The sequence below is a fragment of the Toxotes jaculatrix genome, chromosome 3 (genome assembly GCF_017976425.1).
Source record: "Toxotes jaculatrix isolate fToxJac2 chromosome 3, fToxJac2.pri, whole genome shotgun sequence".
Lineage (NCBI taxonomy): Eukaryota > Metazoa > Chordata > Actinopteri > Toxotidae > Toxotes > Toxotes jaculatrix.
Window position 1 is genome coordinate 19,303,630 of NC_054396.1, and position 20,178 is coordinate 19,323,807.

Consider the following 20,178-nt stretch of genomic DNA (forward strand, 5'->3'; position numbering starts at 1 on the left):
TCTTTATTGGCATTCATGTGTAAAAAAAAAAAAAAAAACTCACTCTGGGTTGTTCACTGGACTGTAGGTTTGGCAGAGCTGCAAAGTCTCTTTCATCCAGTGGAAAACAAAAGATGCATTTTAAATTTGCAATATATTCAACAATGTTAAATATAAATATGAAGCAATTTATACACAAAATCTATCCAAAAGAAAATATTTAGACTCATTGAATGCAAGCTGTGTAATCCTAAGTGATTTATATTGAAATTCCAGCTGCTCATTAAGGCATTTAGTCAACAGGAATGTGCTTTACTGTGATACTATAATATTAAACATCTTAAGAACAGAAAAGCACCATAGCACCATTGGACTGAGGGTAGTACTTCATTTTGTACAGAATGAAAAACAACTTCATAGTACTGGCAAGTAATGAAATATGGTTGCCTCAGTGTCAGAGGTTGCATCATATCCAGCAAAATCACCTATTTTCTTACAAAATTAGAGATTATTTTATATACAGTACTTGCAAATTAGACAAAATACAAAAAGTGAAGTGAATGCAACTACAATCTGCTAACTCTGGAGTAGGGATGCATCGATCCACATTTTTTCACTTCCGATCCGATCCTGATACCTGAATTTGGATATCTGCCGTTACCAATACTATTCTGATACCAGAGCTCTGTTTGCTTTAATATTATTATTATTATTATTGTTGACTTTATGTGATGCTGTAATCAATTTTCTCTACAGGCAAGTATGATATGTCGGGTTCCGATACCGAACCCGATACCGATACTGGATCAGATCGACCCCATCCCTATTTTGGAGGAATAATTCTTATCTTGAAGACTGAAGACTGTTGTTTTTCTTCTTTTATGTTGATGTTTTACTTTGAGCACAGGAAAATCACAATGTACCAGTGACAGGTCAGGCTGACGGCACAAGCTCAAACTGTTCAAAGGACACTTTGGCTCCAAAAAAAAAAAAAAATTTTTTAAATCGTAAAGTATTGTCCAGCTCAAGCTCAGGTCCAGACATTGAATTGCAATTCTCAGAGAGTCTATTGCCATGAAAATCCTCCAGCTGCTACAAGTTCCTGTCACAAGCTTTCACTCACTTGAGTCACTTCAGTAAAAACTCGCTGATCTGTCCCAGTTTTACTTGGAGTCTTCCAGCTAGATGGATGTGCTATAACGAGTTGTTGTGTTGCAAGTCTCCTCTGCTGCTCCCAAGGGTGAGGCGTGGAGGCCCACCTGAGGAAACACACACAAAGAGCTGAGAGTCCAGCTCAGCAAACACGCATCATTCATATTCGATCAGAACAAAGACGACACCAAAGAGAAAGTGCAGCCTCTGCAGTTCTGCCCCCAAGCGCACACAGTAACGCAATGCAGTCAGCACTTAAAACTAGTTATTTACTCTTATTTCACAGAGTCAGCGAAAATGTCACTTCTTCTCGGACTCAGGAGTCAGCAAAGCTTGTCACCTGCCGTCCATGTGGATACAATGAAGTGAGATAACTGTTCAGACAGCGGGGATGCGTGTGTCTTACTCATTACTGTACCTTCCTGACAGGAGAGTCCGATCCAGTTGTGCAGGCAGCTGCAGCGGCCGTTGCGTCGGTCGCATTGTGCTCCATTCTCACACTCACAAGTCTGAGAGCAGTCTGGCCCGTAATGATTCACTCTGCAGTCTGGAAAAAAAAAACAAAATAGGAGTTGAATTAAATTATACATTTTAAATGCTCACCAACTTCTGCACATCAGCAACTGTTTAAAAGTACACAATTGATTTACTTTTCTTAAGTATTTCTATGTCATGCTAATTTATACTCTTACCCCACCGCAGTTCAATGGGAAGTATTGGACTTTATGTCTTTATGTTTATGGGGTTTTTTGAACTGAAGTATATTGTCACAAGTTAATTTACAGATTAGGATTTTACAAACAAAATGTTGACCACCGCTTATAGGCCACCACAGGTACTAAATGTACAAAACATCTACTTAATTGTTTTTTAACAACATACATGGTATATAAATAATTACAAAACATACAACCTGACATCCAAATTTTTTTATGTTTTTTATCAAGTCTTTCATCTAAAAGACTGAATCCCCATTTTTCAACACAAATCAGCACAGTTTGTGCTTTGTCAACCTAATTTTATCAAATTTATTATTATTTTTAACAGTATACATAAGACCGATCCCTCTTTTCATATTCATATGTCATATACTCCTTTCATAACTTCAAAGATAATCTGCGAATGGCCTTAACATCTGTCTTAACTAAATTTCCTCTTCTCAAAAAATCCTTTTCTTTCAGGACACATAATCCAGTGGACTTCAAATCTAATCCCTTATTTAACTCCCTGTTTAAAAATCAAAAATGTCTCACTATTAAGGAGCAACTTCTCTAAATCTGCCCCTCTTGGTGTGCTGGAGAAAAGCTGTGTGACATGTTTTCATTTGAACTTGCATTTAAAATCACACTGGTCTGCACTTTGCTGTGTGTGTGTGTGTGTGTGTGTTCTCAAAGTTATAGGAAAGAACTGAGGATTACCAATGTCACATCTGGGTCCGGTTTTCCCTGAGGAGCAGAGGCATCTTCCCGTCACAGGGTTGCATGGAGCGTCGCCCTCGCAGTCACACTCGTTGGCACAGCCCTGACCGAAGGCACCCTGTTCGCACACTGAGAAGACAACCCGGGACATGAAACAGGTTTTCATCACAAAGATAAATTAGACACAAACTTGTCAGTACTTCTAATATGACACCAGGGTCGTCAGAAGCAAGTTGACTGACCTCTGTGGCAGCGACTGCCGTGATATCCTGGAGGACAGATACAGTGGCCCGACACAGGGTGACAGGAGGCTCCGTTCATACAGTCGCACTGCAGCTGGCACAGCAGGCCGTGGAGACCCGGAGGACAGGCTGAGGACGAGGGATTTATGGAACACGATTTGAGGTCGACCTTTATGGTTTAAAATGTTCTCAATGGATTAATTTTAAAAAAAAGCAAAAACCTCAGAGTTTAACTGCTTAAACCAGCTTTAGTTTAAAGGCATAGTGAGTCAGGATAATGTAGTTTTCTGTTCCATTTGTCCTTTGATTAATAGTGATCACAAATACAACATTGCTTTGACAGAGATATTTGATAATAAACCTGGGCGTTGAACCTCAATACTTTCTTAGTTCAGATTGAAATGTGGCATGAAATGACGGCTTAGACTCCTCTGCTACTTTATTTATTTAAGTTCTTCTATGCCTGCGTCTGCTTAATCAACATCTAACTCAAGACGCTTAGCAAGACATTTTTGTTAAATAAAAAAATACAAGTTTTGAATAAAAACATGAATATATTTCTGAAAAGGAGATACTGGTGACAAAATTGTAGTACTGTGTTGGCACTTGTTTTGACAATCCCAATAATAATCTTTGGACAATAAATGAAGTGGTATGGTACAGAGAAATTAACTATATCAGGCTTTGGCTGCACAGACAATACATGTTAGCAGGATCAATTCATTGCTGGTTTTGGTCTTAATGTATTTATTAGAGTATTTCAGTTCTCACCATGTTCACATAAATGTCCATAGTAGCCCGGACCACACTGGCACGTCCCCATCACTCTGTCACAAGTGCCGTTATTTTGACAGTTACACTTCAGCTGGCAGTTGGCGCCGAATCCGCCCGCAGGACATTCTGCAGGACAGATGAATAAAACAGGAAAAGAAAATAATTTAAATTCATGGCTTAAAACTCGTCTCGATGTTTAGGCTTCACGTATGCAAGAACGACTGCAACAAATTGACTTGACTGCAATGAGAAAATTGAGCGTGAACTGTGAGCGTTGTCACCTCTGTCGCAGTGTGCACCCATCCAGCCCAGACCACACGTACAGTTGCCGGTTACAGGGTCACACACTCCTCCGTTGCTGCAGTTACAAAGTTGGACACAGTCCGCCCCAAACCAGCCTGGAGGGCAGCCTGAGGCCAAACACACGCTCAAATTAACCTGAAGAAAACATCCCGCTTTGGCAGGCAAAATACAAATGCAAGATGACAAAAAAAGTTTTCAGCCTGCTTGTTTCCTCCTTTTAGAATTCTTTTTCTGCCTGTCGTTTTTGTGCGATAAAAAAAAACAGCTCACACAAGTATGAGAATTGCCTGACTGATAATTTAACACAGTAAGCACGGTCTCTGTGATGGAAAGCTGCACAGAGGAGTCCATACCTGAGCAGACAGTCCCTTCTCAGAGATCTGAGGTTCCTCACAAATTCAGAGTCAAGATCAACAGCACTGAAAACTCACCGTGTCCACAGCGCTCTCCTCTTCGTCCAGGCATGCACACACACCGACCTGTAACCGGGTCATTCCGGGCTCCGTCTTCACACATTGCCACCTGAGCGCAGTCGACTCCATAATGCCCAGCTGGACACGCTGTCGACACCCAGACACACACCAGACACTCATCACCCCGTTCTGCAACACTCATTTATTTATTCACTGTCGCTACTGAACTTTCTGATGCACTCACTGATGTTACAGCTTGCTCCTATAAATCCTGCTGGACATTCACAGGCTCCAGTGGAAGGAACACACTTCCCTCCATTTTCACACTTGCACTCTCTTTCACAGTTAGGACCATAGCGATGCTCTCCACATGCTAAAAATAAACAACAAACAAGAGTTTTATCATTTAAATGGCTTTTTACTTACTTATTTGCCTTAATGTTTGTGGATAAATATATTTTTCTACGTACTTTGGTCACATTTGGAACCATGGAAACCTGGGGCACAGTAACATGATCCGGACACTGGGTGGCAGAGCTGGTTTGTCTCTGAGCACTGACAAACCTGGTTGCAGTTCTGCCCAAATGTTCCTGGAAGACAAGCTGATAGAGAGCATGGACAGACACAGACACATACACAGTGTGTTAGATATGCTCCTGCTTTCTGATGCACCAGAAATGTGTCCGTCAGTGTGTAGTTTATAACGCCAAGCAAGCTACTTCGTTTTGAAAATGGACTGCAGCCAGGAGCGGGCTGGGGTTGGGGGAGCTTGGTTTGGAGAGGCCTTTTACCCAATCGCACGACAGACGCAAGTGGAACTGTGATTTTAACATGAATACTTTATTTACAATATAAAAACAATCTAATGATATACATGATATACAGTCAGTAGAGTGTACTAAAGTAAGCTACATATGCTCACACATACTATGCATACTCAAACACTATTTTTATTTAAAAATTAAAACTACTCTGTGTGTGTGTGTGTGTGTGTGTGCGTGCGTGCGTGCGTGTGTGTGTGTGTGTGTGTGTGCGTGTGTGTGTGTGGCTTCTTTCTTAATTTACCCTGCTTCTTTTGACAGTTTGATGACTGACTGAGTGGCTGAGCTAATCGCATTTCGGTAGAAACAGGGATCAGCTCAAATTGGGAAGGGCAGTTCGTATCCCCCCTTAATATGCAAAATATTAGTTTCACCCAGTCCAGCGGTGCGGAATCATCCCAGTCTAACGTTAGGTTCATAGACTGTATAAAACACGGGCGTAGCACCTGTGACGTCACCCATTTGTTTTGGGGAGCTAATTTTGTGACCAAACCATGCAAGCTAAACAAGGAAACTATATTTTATTTATTTTTCCATTGCACACATTCACTTAATTTTTGGACCAATATGAAATTATATATAAACCAAAAATTAAATACAAATGTACTTATTAATATATTTGATGTGTTGTTATATTTTGTTGATTATAAGCTAAAGAAAAATATGAACCTTGCTATACAGGTTCTTATCATTCTTGGGAAATATCATATTCATAAATCCAAATGGTCTGGATCCAAATGCTCTGGACTCATTCTGGAACACATAGAGAACCAAAAGGCAACAAGGACTTTTAACATCCTAAAGGAGCTGAATTTTATCTGAACTGTTAGAAATATTGTACCCATGGCATATATGTTCTGTTCATTGTGTTTATGCACAATTTATTAAATAAAGTTGAGGAAAAAAACTCAAAATGTCATAAAAAACGTCATAGTATAGTAAGGCGTTTTTTTCGACCAAAAAACGTCAAAAAATTTTTGGACCTCAAAATGTCATAAAAAACGTCATAGTATAGTAAGGCGATTTTTTCGGCCAAAAAAAGTAAAAAAATTTTTTTGACCTCAAAATGTCATAAAAAAACGTCATAGTATAGTAAGGCGTCAAAAACGGCCAAAAAAAGTCAAAATTTTTTTGGACCTTAAAATGTCCTAAAAAACGTCATAGTATAGTAAGGCGTCAAAATCGGCCAAAAAAACTCAAAAAAATTTTTGACCTCAAAATGTCATAAAAAACGTCATAGTATAGTAAGACGTTTTTTTCGGACAAAAAAAGTCAAAAATTTTTTCGACCTCAAAATGTCATAAAAAACGTCATAGTATAGTAAGGCGTTTTTTTCGGCCAAAAAAAGTCAAAAAAATTTTTCACCTCAAAATGTCATAAAAAACGTCATAGTATAGTAAGGCGTTTTTTTCGGCCAAAAAAAGTCAAAAAAATTTTTGACCTCAAAATGTCATAAAAAACGTCATAGTATAGTAAGGTGTCAAAATCGGCCAAAAAAAGTCAAAAAATTTTTTGACCTCAAAATGTCATAAAAAACGTCATAGTATAGTAAGGCGTTTTTTTCGGCCAAAAAAAGGTCAAAAAATTTTTGGACCTAAAAATGTCATAAAAAACGTCATAGTATAGTAAGGCGATTTTTTCGGCAAAAAAAACGTCAAAAAATTTTTTGACCTCAAAATGTCATAAAAAACGTCATTGTATAGTAAGGCGTTTTTTTCGGCCAAAAAAAGGTCAAAAAATTTTTTACCTCAAAATGTCATAAAAAACGTCATAGTATAGTAAGGCGATTTTTTCGGCCAAAAAACGTCAAAAAATTTTTTGACCTCAAAATGTCATAAAAAACGTCATAGTATAGTAAGGCGTTTTTTTCGGACAAAAAAAGTCAAAAAAATTTTTGACCTCAAAATGTCATAAAAAACGTCATAGTATAGTAAGGCGTTTTTTTTGGACAAAAAAAGTCAAAAATTTTTTCGACCTCAAAATGTCATAAAAAACGTCATAGTATAGTAAGGCGTTTTTTTTTGGACAAAAAAAGTCAAAAATTTTTTCGACCTCAAAATGTCATAAAAAACGTCATAGTATAGTAAGGCGTTTTTTTCGGCCAAAAAAAGTCAAAAATTTTTTTGACCTCAAAATGTCATAAAAAACGTCATAGTATAGTAAGGCGTTTTTTTCGACCAAAAAACGTCAAAAAATTTTTGGAACTCAAAATGTCATAAAAAACGTCATAGTATAGTAAGGCGTTTTTTTCGACCAAAAAAAGTCAAAAAATTTTTTGACCTCAAAATGTCATAAAAAACGTCATAGTATAGTAAGGCGTTTTTTTCGACCAAAAAACGTCAAAAATTTTTTTGACCTCAAAATGTCATAAAAAACGTCATAGTACAGTAAGGTGTCAAAATCGGCCAAAAAAAGTCAAAAATTTTTTTGACCTAAAAATGTCATAAAAAACGTCATAGTATAGTAAGGCGTTTTTTTCGGACAAAAAAAGTCAAAAAATTTTTTGACCTCAAAATATCATAAAAAACGTCATAGTATAGTAAGGCGTTTTTTTCAGACAAAAAAAGTCAAAAAATTTTTTGACCTCAAAATGTCATAAAAAACATCATAGTATAGTAAGGCGTTTTTTTCGACCAAAAAACGTCAAAAATTTTTTTGACCTCAAAATGTCATAAAAAACGTCATAGTACAGTAAGGTGTCAAAATCGGCCAAAAAAAGTCAAAAAATTTTTTGACCTCAAAATGTCATAAAAAACGTCATAGTATAGTAAGGCGTTTTTTTCGGCCAAAAAATGTCAAAAAAATTTTTGACCTCAAAATGTCATAAAAAAACGTCATAGTATAGTAAGGCGTCAAAATCGGCCAAAAAAAGTCAAAAAAATTTTTGACCTCAAAATGTCATAAAAAACGTCATAGTATAGTAAGGCGTTTTTTTCGGCCAAAAAATGTCAAAAAAATTTTTGACCTCAAAATGTCATAAAAAAACGTCATAGTATAGTAAGGCGTCAAAATCGGCCAAAAAAAGTCAAAAAAATTTTTGACCTCAAAATGTCATAAAAAACGTCATAGTATAGTAAGGCGTTTTTTTCGGCCAAAAAAAGTCAAAAATTTTTTTGACCTCAAAATGTCATAAAAAACGTCATAGTATAGTAAGGCGTTTTTTTCGACCAAAAAACGTCAAAAATTTTTTTGACCTCAAAATGTCATAAAAAACGTCATAGTATAGTAAGGCGTTTTTTTCGGCCAAAAAAAGTCAAAATTTTTTTTGACCTCAAAATGTCATAAAAAACGTCATAGTATAGTAAGGCGTTTTTTTCGGCCAAAAAAAGTCAAAAATTTTTTTGACCTCAAAATGTCATAAAAAACGTCATAGTATAGTAAGGCGTTTTTTTCGACCAAAAAACGTCAAAAATTTTTTTGACCTCAAAATGTCATAAAAAACATCATAGTATAGTAAGGCGTTTTTTTCGGCCAAAAAAAGTCAAAATTTTTTTTGACCTCAAAATGTCATAAAAAACGTCATAGTATAGTAAGGCGTTTTTTTCGGCCAAAAAAAGTCAAAAAATTTTTTGACCTCAAAATGTCATAAAAAACGTCATAGTATAGTAAGGCGTTTTTTTCGGCCAAAAAAAGGTCAAAAAATTTTTGGACCTCAAAATGTCATAAAAAACGTCATAGTATAGTAAGGCGATTTTTTCGGCCAAAAAACGTCAAAAAATTTTTTGACCTCAAAATGTCATAAAAAACGTCATAGTATAGTAAGGCGTTTTTTTCGGACAAAAAAAGTCAAAAAAATTTTTGACCTCAAAATGTCATAAAAAACGTCATAGTATAGTAAGGCGTTTTTTTCGGACAAAAAAAGTCAAAAAATTTTTGGAACTCAAAATGTCATAAAAAACGTCATAGTATAGTCAGGCGTTTTTTTCGACCAAAAAACGTCAAAAAATTTTTTGACCTCAAAATGTCATAAAAAACGTCATAGTATAGTAAGTCGTCAAAATCGGCCAAAAAAAGTCAAAAAAATTTTTGACCTCAAAATGTCATAAAAAACATAGTATAGTAAGGCGTCAAAATCGGCCAAAAAAAGTCAAAAAATTTTTTTGACCTCAAAATGTCATAAAAAACGTCATAGTATAGTAAGGGGTCAAAATCGGCCAAAAAAAGTCAAAAATTTTTTTGACCTCAAAATGTCATAAAAAACGTCATAGTATAGTAAGGCGTCAAAATCGGCCAAAAAAAGTCAAAATTTTTTTGACCTCAAAATGTCATAAAAAACGTCATAGTATAGTAAGGCGTTTTTTTCGGCCAAAAAAAGTCAAAAATTTTTTTGACCTCAAAATGTCATAAAAAACGTCATAGTATAGTAAGGCGTTTTTTTCGACCAAAAAACGTCAAAAAATTTTTGGACCTCAAAATGTCATAAAAAACGTCATAGTATAGTAAGGCGTTTTTTTCGACCAAAAAACGTCAAAAATTTTTGACCTCAAAATGTCATAAAAAACGTCATAGTATAGTAAGGCGTTTTTTTCGGCCAAAAAAAGTCAAAAAATTTTTGGAACTCAAAATGTCATAAAAAACGTCATAGTATAGTCAGGCGTTTTTTTCGACCAAAAAACGTCAAAAAATTTTTTGACCTCAAAATGTCATAAAAAACGTCATAGTATAGTAAGGCGTTTTTTTCGGACAAAAAAAGTCAAAAAAATTTTTGACCTCAAAATGTCATAAAAAACGTCATAGTATAGTAAGGCGTTTTTTTCGGACAAAAAAAGTCAAAAAATTTTTGGAACTCAAAATGTCATAAAAAACGTCATAGTATAGTCAGGCGTTTTTTTCGACCAAAAAACGTCAAAAAATTTTTTGACCTCAAAATGTCATAAAAAACGTCATAGTATAGTAAGTCGTCAAAATCGGCCAAAAAAAGTCAAAAAAATTTTTGACCTCAAAATGTCATAAAAAACGTCATAGTATAGTAAGGCGTCAAAATCGGCCAAAAAAAGTCAAAAAATTTTTTTGACCTCAAAATGTCATAAAAAACGTCATAGTATAGTAAGGCGTCAAAATCGGCCAAAAAAAGTCAAAAATTTTTTTGACCTCAAAATGTCATAAAAAACGTCATAGTATAGTAAGGCGTCAAAATCGGCCAAAAAAAGTCAAAATTTTTTTGACCTCAAAATGTCATAAAAAACGTCATAGTATAGTAAGGCGTTTTTTTCGGCCAAAAAAAGTCAAAAATTTTTTTGACCTCAAAATGTCATAAAAAACGTCATAGTATAGTAAGGCGTTTTTTTCGACCAAAAAACGTCAAAAAATTTTTGGACCTCAAAATGTCATAAAAAACGTCATAGTATAGTAAGGCGTTTTTTTCGACCAAAAAACGTCAAAAATTTTTGACCTCAAAATGTCATAAAAAACGTCATAGTATAGTAAGGCGTTTTTTTCGGACAAAAAAAGTCAAAAAAATTTTTGACCTCAAAATGTCATAAAAAACGTCATAGTATAGTAAGGCGTTTTTTTCGGACAAAAAAAGTCAAAAAATTTTTGGAACTCAAAATGTCATAAAAAACGTCATAGTATAGTCAGGCGTTTTTTTCGACCAAAAAACGTCAAAAAATTTTTTGACCTCAAAATGTCATAAAAAACGTCATAGTATAGTAAGTCGTCAAAATCGGCCAAAAAAAGTCAAAAAAATTTTTGACCTCAAAATGTCATAAAAAACGTCATAGTATAGTAAGGCGTCAAAATCGGCCAAAAAAAGTCAAAAAATTTTTTTGACCTCAAAATGTCATAAAAAACGTCATAGTATAGTAAGGCGTCAAAATCGGCCAAAAAAAGTCAAAAATTTTTTTGACCTCAAAATGTCATAAAAAACGTCATAGTATAGTAAGGCGTCAAAATCGGCCAAAAAAAGTCAAAATTTTTTTGACCTCAAAATGTCATAAAAAACGTCATAGTATAGTAAGGCGTTTTTTTCGGCCAAAAAAAGTCAAAAATTTTTTTGACCTCAAAATGTCATAAAAAACGTCATAGTATAGTAAGGCGTTTTTTTCGACCAAAAAACGTCAAAAAATTTTTGGACCTCAAAATGTCATAAAAAACGTCATAGTATAGTAAGGCGTTTTTTTCGACCAAAAAACGTCAAAAATTTTTGACCTCAAAATGTCATAAAAAACGTCATAGTATAGTAAGGCGTTTTTTTCGGACAAAAAAAGTCAAAAAATTTTTGGAACTCAAAATGTCATAAAAAACGTCATAGTATAGTCAGGCGTTTTTTTCGACCAAAAAACGTCAAAAAATTTTTTGACCTCAAAATGTCATAAAAAACGTCATAGTATAGTAAGTCGTCAAAATCGGCCAAAAAAAGTCAAAAAAATTTTTGACCTCAAAATGTCATAAAAAACATCATAGTATAGTAAGGCGTCAAAATCGGCCAAAAAAAGTCAAAAAAATTTTTGACCTCAAAATGTCATAAAAAACGTCATAGTATAGTAAGGCGTTTTTTTCGACCAAAAAAAGTCAAAAATTTTTTTGACCTCAAAATGTCATAAAAAACGTCATAGTATAGTAAGGCGTTTTTTTCGGCCAAAAAAAGTCAAAAATTTTTTTGACCTCAAAATGTCATAAAAAACGTCATAGTATAGTAAGGCGTTTTTTTCGGCCAAAAAAAGTCAAAAAATTTTTTGACCTCAAAATGTCATAAAAAACGTCATAGTATAGTAAGTCGTCAAAATCGGCCAAAAAAAGTCAAAAAAATTTTTGACCTCAAAATGTCATAAAAAACGTCATAGTATAGTAAGGCGTCAAAATCGGCCAAAAAAAGTCAAAAAAATTTTTTGACCTCAAAATGTCATAAAAAACGTCATAGTATAGTAAGGCGTCAAAATCGGCCAAAAAAAGTCAAAAATTTTTTTGACCTCAAAATGTCATAAAAAACGTCATAGTATAGTAAGGCGTTTTTTTCGGCCAAAAAAAGTCAAAATTTTTTTGACCTCAAAATGTCATAAAAAACGTCATAGTATAGTAAGGCGTTTTTTTCGGCCAAAAAAAGTCAAAAATTTTTTTGACCTCAAAATGTCATAAAAAACGTCATAGTATAGTAAGGCGTTTTTTTCGACCAAAAAACGTCAAAAAATTTTTGGACCTCAAAATGTCATAAAAAACGTCATAGTATAGTAAGGCGTTTTTTTCGACCAAAAAACGTCAAAAATTTTTGACCTCAAAATGTCATAAAAAACGTCATAGTATAGTAAGGCGTTTTTTTCGGACAAAAAAAGTCAAAAAATTTTTGGAACTCAAAATGTCATAAAAAACGTCATAGTATAGTCAGGCGTTTTTTTCGACCAAAAAACGTCAAAAAATTTTTTGACCTCAAAATGTCATAAAAAACGTCATAGTATAGTAAGTCGTCAAAATCGGCCAAAAAAAGTCAAAAAAATTTTTGACCTCAAAATGTCATAAAAAACGTCATAGTATAGTAAGGCGTCAAAATCGGCCAAAAAAAGTCAAAAAATTTTTTTGACCTCAAAATGTCATAAAAAACGTCATAGTATAGTAAGGCGTTTTTTTCGGCCAAAAAAAGTCAAAAATTTTTTTGACCTCAAAATGTCATAAAAAACGTCATAGTATAGTAAGGCGTCAAAATCGGCCAAAAAAAGTCAAAAAATTTTTTGACCTCAAAATTTCATAAAAAACGTCATAGTATAGTAAGGCGTCAAAATCGGCCAAAAAAAGTCAAAAAATTTTTTTGACCTCAAAATGTCATAAAAAACGTCATAGTATAGTAAGGCGTTTTTTTTCGACCAAAAAAAGTCAAAAATTTTTTTGACCTCAAAATGTCATAAAAAACGTCATAGTATAGTAAGGCGTTTTTTTCGGCCAAAAAAAGTCAAAAATTTTTTTGACCTCAAAATGTCATAAAAAACGTCATAGTATAGTAAGGCGTTTTTTTCGGCCAAAAAAAGTCAAAAAATTTTTTGACCTCAAAATGTCATAAAAAACGTCATAGTATAGTAAGTCGTCAAAATCGGCCAAAAAAAGTCAAAAAAATTTTTGACCTCAAAATGTCATAAAAAACGTCATAGTATAGTAAGGCGTCAAAATCGGCCAAAAAAAGTCAAAAAATTTTTTTGACCTCAAAATGTCATAAAAAACGTCATAGTATAGTAAGGCGTCAAAATCGGCCAAAAAAAGTCAAAAATTTTTTTGACCTCAAAATGTCATAAAAAACGTCATAGTATAGTAAGGCGTCAAAATCGGCCAAAAAAAGTCAAAATTTTTTTGACCTCAAAATGTCATAAAAAACGTCATAGTATAGTAAGGCGTTTTTTTCGGCCAAAAAAAGTCAAAAATTTTTTTGACCTCAAAATGTCATAAAAAACGTCATAGTATAGTAAGGCGTTTTTTTCGACCAAAAAACGTCAAAAAATTTTTGGACCTCAAAATGTCATAAAAAACGTCATAGTATAGTAAGGCGTTTTTTTCGACCAAAAAACGTCAAAAATTTTTGACCTCAAAATGTCATAAAAAACGTCATAGTATAGTAAGGCGTTTTTTTCGGACAAAAAAAGTCAAAAAATTTTTGGAACTCAAAATGTCATAAAAAACGTCATAGTATAGTCAGGCGTTTTTTTCGACCAAAAAACGTCAAAAAATTTTTTGACCTCAAAATGTCATAAAAAACGTCATAGTATAGTAAGTCGTCAAAATCGGCCAAAAAAAGTCAAAAAAATTTTTGACCTCAAAATGTCATAAAAAACGTCATAGTATAGTAAGGCGTCAAAATCGGCCAAAAAAAGTCAAAAAATTTTTTTGACCTCAAAATGTCATAAAAAACGTCATAGTATAGTAAGGCGTTTTTTTCGGCCAAAAAAAGTCAAAAATTTTTTTGACCTCAAAATGTCATAAAAAACGTCATAGTATAGTAAGGCGTCAAAATCGGCCAAAAAAAGTCAAAAAATTTTTTGACCTCAAAATTTCATAAAAAACGTCATAGTATAGTAAGGCGTCAAAATCGGCCAAAAAAAGTCAAAAAAATTTTTGACCTCAAAATGTCATAAAAAACGTCATAGTATAGTAAGGCGTCAAAATCGGCCAAAAAAAGTCAAAAAAATTTTTTGACCTCAAAATGTCATAAAAAACGTCATAGTATAGTAAGGCGTTTTTTTCGGCCAAAAAAAGTCAAAAATTTTTTTGACCTCAAAATGTCATAAAAAACGTCATAGTATAGTAAGGCGTCAAAATCGGCCAAAAAAAGTCAAAAATTTTTTTGACCTCAAAATGTCATAAAAAACGTCATAGTATAGTAAGGCGTTTTTTTCGGCCAAAAAAAGTCAAAAATTTTTTTGACCTCAAAATGTCATAAAAAACGTCATAGTATAGTAAGGCGTCAAAATCGGCCAAAAAAAGTCAAAAAATTTTTTGACCTCAAAATTTCATAAAAAACGTCATAGTATAGTAAGGCGTCAAAATCGGCCAAAAAAAGTCAAAAAATTTTTTTGACCTCAAAATGTCATAAAAAACGTCATAGTATAGTAAGGCGTTTTTTTCGACCAAAAAAAGTCAAAAATTTTTTTGACCTCAAAATGTCATAAAAAACGTCATAGTATAGTAAGGCGTTTTTTTCGGCCAAAAAAAGTCAAAAATTTTTTTGACCTCAAAATGTCATAAAAAACGTCATAGTATAGTAAGGCGTTTTTTTCGGCCAAAAAAAGTCAAAAAATTTTTTGACCTCAAAATGTCATAAAAAACGTCATAGTATAGTAAGTCGTCAAAATCGGCCAAAAAAAGTCAAAAAAATTTTTGACCTCAAAATGTCATAAAAAACGTCATAGTATAGTAAGGCGTCAAAATCGGCCAAAAAAAGTCAAAAAATTTTTTTGACCTCAAAATGTCATAAAAAACGTCATAGTATAGTAAGGCGTCAAAATCGGCCAAAAAAAGTCAAAAATTTTTTTGACCTCAAAATGTCATAAAAAACGTCATAGTATAGTAAGGCGTCAAAATCGGCCAAAAAAAGTCAAAATTTTTTTGACCTCAAAATGTCATAAAAAACGTCATAGTATAGTAAGGCGTTTTTTTCGGCCAAAAAAAGTCAAAAATTTTTTTGACCTCAAAATGTCATAAAAAACGTCATAGTATAGTAAGGCGTTTTTTTCGACCAAAAAACGTCAAAAAATTTTTGGACCTCAAAATGTCATAAAAAACGTCATAGTATAGTAAGGCGTTTTTTTCGACCAAAAAACGTCAAAAATTTTTGACCTCAAAATGTCATAAAAAACGTCATAGTATAGTAAGGCGTTTTTTTCGGACAAAAAAAGTCAAAAAATTTTTGGAACTCAAAATGTCATAAAAAACGTCATAGTATAGTCAGGCGTTTTTTTCGACCAAAAAACGTCAAAAAATTTTTTGACCTCAAAATGTCATAAAAAACGTCATAGTATAGTAAGTCGTCAAAATCGGCCAAAAAAAGTCAAAAAAATTTTTGACCTCAAAATGTCATAAAAAACGTCATAGTATAGTAAGGCGTCAAAATCGGCCAAAAAAAGTCAAAAAATTTTTTTGACCTCAAAATGTCATAAAAAACGTCATAGTATAGTAAGGCGTTTTTTTCGGCCAAAAAAAGTCAAAAATTTTTTTGACCTCAAAATGTCATAAAAAACGTCATAGTATAGTAAGGCGTCAAAATCGGCCAAAAAAAGTCAAAAAATTTTTTGACCTCAAAATTTCATAAAAAACGTCATAGTATAGTAAGGCGTCAAAATCGGCCAAAAAAAGTCAAAAAATTTTTTTGACCTCAAAATGTCATAAAAAACGTCATAGTATAGTAAGGCGTTTTTTTCGACCAAAAAAAGTCAAAAATTTTTTTGACCTCAAAATGTCATAAAAAACGTCATAGTATAGTAAGGCGTTTTTTTCGGCCAAAAAAAGTCAAAAATTTTTTTGACCTCAAAATGTCATAAAAAACGTCATAGTATAGTAAGGCGTTTTTTTCGGCCAAAAAAAGTCAAAAAATTTTTTGACCTCAAAATGTCATAAAAAACGTCATAGTATAGTAAGGCGTTTTTTTCGACCAAAAAACGTCAAAAATTTTTTTGACCTCAAAATGTCATAAAAAACGTCATAGTATAGTAAGGCGTTTTTTTCGGCCAAAAAAAGTCAAAATTTTTTTTGACCTCAAAATGTCATAAAAAAACGTCATAGTATAGTAAGGCGTTTTTTTTCGGCCAAAAAAAGTCAAAAATTTTTTTGACCTCAAAATGTCATAAAAAACGTCATAGTATAGTAAGGCGTTTTTTTCGACCAAAAAAAGGTCAAAAAATTTTTGGACCTCAAAATGTCATAAAAAACGTCATAGTATAGTAAGGCGATTTTTTCGGCCAAAAAACGTCAAAAAATTTTTTGACCTCAAAATGTCATAAAAAACGTCATAGTATAGTAAGGCGATTTTTTCGGCCAAAAAAAGTCAAAAATTTTTTTCACCTCAAAATGTCATAAAAAACGTCATAGTATAGTAAGGCGTTTTTTTCGGACAAAAAAAGTCAAAAATTTTTTTGACCTCAAAATGTCATAAAAAACGTCATAGTATAGTAAGGCGTCAAAATCGGCCAAAAAAAGTCAAAAATTTTTTTTTACCTCAAAATGTCATAAAAAACGTCATAGTATAGTAAGGCGTCAAAATCAGCAAAAAAAAGTCAAAAAAATTTTTGACCTCAAAATTTCATAAAAAACGTCATAAGGCGTTTTTTCGGCCAAAAAACGTCAAAAAATTTTTGGAACTCAAAATGTCATAAAAAACGTCATAGTATAGTAAGGCGTCAAAATCGGCCAAAAAAAGTCAAAAAATTTTTGGACCTCAAAATGTCATAAAAAACGTCATAGTATAGTAAGGCGTTTTTTTCGGACAAAAAAAGTCAAAAATTTTTTTGACCTCAAAATGTCATAAAAAACGTCATAGTATAGTAAGGCGTCAAAATCGGCCAAAACACGTCAAAAAATTTTTGGACCTCAAAATGTCATAAAAAACGTCATAGTATAGTAAGGTGTTTTTTTCGGCCAAAAAAAGTCAAAAATTTTTTTGACCTCAAAATTTCATAAAAAACGTCATAGTATAGTAAGGCGTTTTTTTCGACCAAAAAACGTCAAAAATTTTTTTGACCTCAAAATGTCATAAAAAACGTCATAGTATAGTAAGTCGTCAAAATCGGCCAAAAAAAGTCAAAAAAATTTTTGACCTCAAAATGTCATAAAAAACGTCATAGTATAGTAAGGCGTCAAAATCGGCCAAAAAAAGTCAAAAATTTTTTTGACCTAAAAATGTCATAAAAAACGTCATAGTATAGTAAGGCGTTTTTTTCGGACAAAAAAAGTCAAAAAATTTTTTGACCTCAAAATATCATAAAAAACGTCATAGTATAGTAAGGCGTTTTTTTCGGACAAAAAAAGTCAAAAAATTTTTGGAACTCAAAATGTCATAAAAAACGTCATAGTATAGTCAGGCGTTTTTTTCGACCAAAAAACGTCAAAAAATTTTTTGACCTCAAAATGTCATAAAAAACGTCATAGTATAGTAAGTCGTCAAAATCGGCCAAAAAAAGTCAAAAAAATTTTTGACCTCAAAATGTCATAAAAAACGTCATAGTATAGTAAGGCGTCAAAATCGGCCAAAAAAAGTCAAAAAATTTTTTTGACCTCAAAATGTCATAAAAAACGTCATAGTATAGTAAGGCGTCAAAATCGGCCAAAAAAAGTCAAAAATTTTTTTGACCTCAAAATGTCATAAAAAACGTCATAGTATAGTAAGGCGTCAAAATCGGCCAAAAAAAGTCAAAATTTTTTTGACCTCAAAATGTCATAAAAAACGTCATAGTATAGTAAGGCGTTTTTTTCGGCCAAAAAAAGTCAAAAATTTTTTTGACCTCAAAATGTCATAAAAAACGTCATAGTATAGTAAGGCGTTTTTTTCGACCAAAAAACGTCAAAAAATTTTTGGACCTCAAAATGTCATAAAAAACGTCATAGTATAGTAAGGCGTTTTTTTCGACCAAAAAACGTCAAAAATTTTTGACCTCAAAATGTCATAAAAAACGTCATAGTATAGTAAGGCGTTTTTTTCGGACAAAAAAAGTCAAAAAAATTTTTGACCTCAAAATGTCATAAAAAACGTCATAGTATAGTAAGGCGTTTTTTTCGGACAAAAAAAGTCAAAAAATTTTTGGAACTCAAAATGTCATAAAAAACGTCATAGTATAGTCAGGCGTTTTTTTCGACCAAAAAACGTCAAAAAATTTTTTGACCTCAAAATGTCATAAAAAACGTCATAGTATAGTAAGTCGTCAAAATCGGCCAAAAAAAGTCAAAAAAATTTTTGACCTCAAAATGTCATAAAAAACGTCATAGTATAGTAAGGCGTCAAAATCGGCCAAAAAAAGTCAAAAAATTTTTTTGACCTCAAAATGTCATAAAAAACGTCATAGTATAGTAAGGCGTCAAAATCGGCCAAAAAAAGTCAAAAATTTTTTTGACCTCAAAATGTCATAAAAAACGTCATAGTATAGTAAGGCGTCAAAATCGGCCAAAAAAAGTCAAAATTTTTTTGACCTCAAAATGTCATAAAAAACGTCATAGTATAGTAAGGCGTTTTTTTCGGCCAAAAAAAGTCAAAAATTTTTTTGACCTCAAAATGTCATAAAAAACGTCATAGTATAGTAAGGCGTTTTTTTCGACCAAAAAACGTCAAAAAATTTTTGGACCTCAAAATGTCATAAAAAACGTCATAGTATAGTAAGGCGTTTTTTTCGACCAAAAAACGTCAAAAATTTTTGACCTCAAAATGTCATAAAAAACGTCATAGTATAGTAAGGCGTTTTTTTCGGACAAAAAAAGTCAAAAAATTTTTGGAACTCAAAATGTCATAAAAAACGTCATAGTATAGTCAGGCGTTTTTTTCGACCAAAAAACGTCAAAAAATTTTTTGACCTCAAAATGTCATAAAAAACGTCATAGTATAGTAAGTCGTCAAAATCGGCCAAAAAAAGTCAAAAAAATTTTTGACCTCAAAATGTCATAAAAAACATCATAGTATAGTAAGGCGTCAAAATCGGCCAAAAAAAGTCAAAAAAATTTTTGACCTCAAAATGTCATAAAAAACGTCATAGTATAGTAAGGCGTTTTTTTCGACCAAAAAAAGTCAAAAATTTTTTTGACCTCAAAATGTCATAAAAAACGTCATAGTATAGTAAGGCGTTTTTTTCGGCCAAAAAAAGTCAAAAATTTTTTTGACCTCAAAATGTCATAAAAAACGTCATAGTATAGTAAGGCGTTTTTTTCGGCCAAAAAAAGTCAAAAAATTTTTTGACCTCAAAATGTCATAAAAAACGTCATAGTATAGTAAGTCGTCAAAATCGGCCAAAAAAAGTCAAAAAAATTTTTGACCTCAAAATGTCATAAAAAACGTCATAGTATAGTAAGGCGTCAAAATCGGCCAAAAAAAGTCAAAAAAATTTTTTGACCTCAAAATGTCATAAAAAACGTCATAGTATAGTAAGGCGTCAAAATCGGCCAAAAAAAGTCAAAAATTTTTTTGACCTCAAAATGTCATAAAAAACGTCATAGTATAGTAAGGCGTCAAAATCGGCCAAAAAAAGTCAAAATTTTTTTGACCTCAAAATGTCATAAAAAACGTCATAGTATAGTAAGGCGTTTTTTTCGGCCAAAAAAAGTCAAAAATTTTTTTGACCTCAAAATGTCATAAAAAACGTCATAGTATAGTAAGGCGTTTTTTTCGACCAAAAAACGTCAAAAAATTTTTGGACCTCAAAATGTCATAAAAAACGTCATAGTATAGTAAGGCGTTTTTTTCGACCAAAAAACGTCAAAAATTTTTGACCTCAAAATGTCATAAAAAACGTCATAGTATAGTAAGGCGTTTTTTTCGGACAAAAAAAGTCAAAAAATTTTTGGAACTCAAAATGTCATAAAAAACGTCATAGTATAGTCAGGCGTTTTTTTCGACCAAAAAACGTCAAAAAATTTTTTGACCTCAAAATGTCATAAAAAACGTCATAGTATAGTAAGTCGTCAA

At 32.5% G+C, this 20,178-nt stretch overlaps 1 protein-coding gene across 1 annotated transcript in view; it reads right to left on the reverse strand.

Moving 5' to 3' along the window:
* Positions 1-14: 14 nt before the first annotated feature.
* The window catches only part of megf6b (multiple EGF-like-domains 6b), a 100,730-nt gene continuing 80,566 nt past the window's right edge, over positions 15-20,178 (reverse strand). Inside the window, exons 30-38 of the mRNA XM_041033902.1 lie at positions 4,752-4,883; positions 4,526-4,654; positions 4,300-4,428; positions 3,847-3,975; positions 3,563-3,691; positions 2,792-2,920; positions 2,550-2,678; positions 1,550-1,678; positions 15-1,238 (exon numbers count right to left, since the gene is read on the reverse strand). Of these exons, the coding sequence (XP_040889836.1) occupies positions 1,174-1,238; positions 1,550-1,678; positions 2,550-2,678; positions 2,792-2,920; positions 3,563-3,691; positions 3,847-3,975; positions 4,300-4,428; positions 4,526-4,654; positions 4,752-4,883 (1,100 nt within the window). The 3' untranslated portion in view covers positions 15-1,173. The remainder of the gene's footprint in view (positions 1,239-1,549; positions 1,679-2,549; positions 2,679-2,791; positions 2,921-3,562; positions 3,692-3,846; positions 3,976-4,299; positions 4,429-4,525; positions 4,655-4,751; positions 4,884-20,178) is intronic.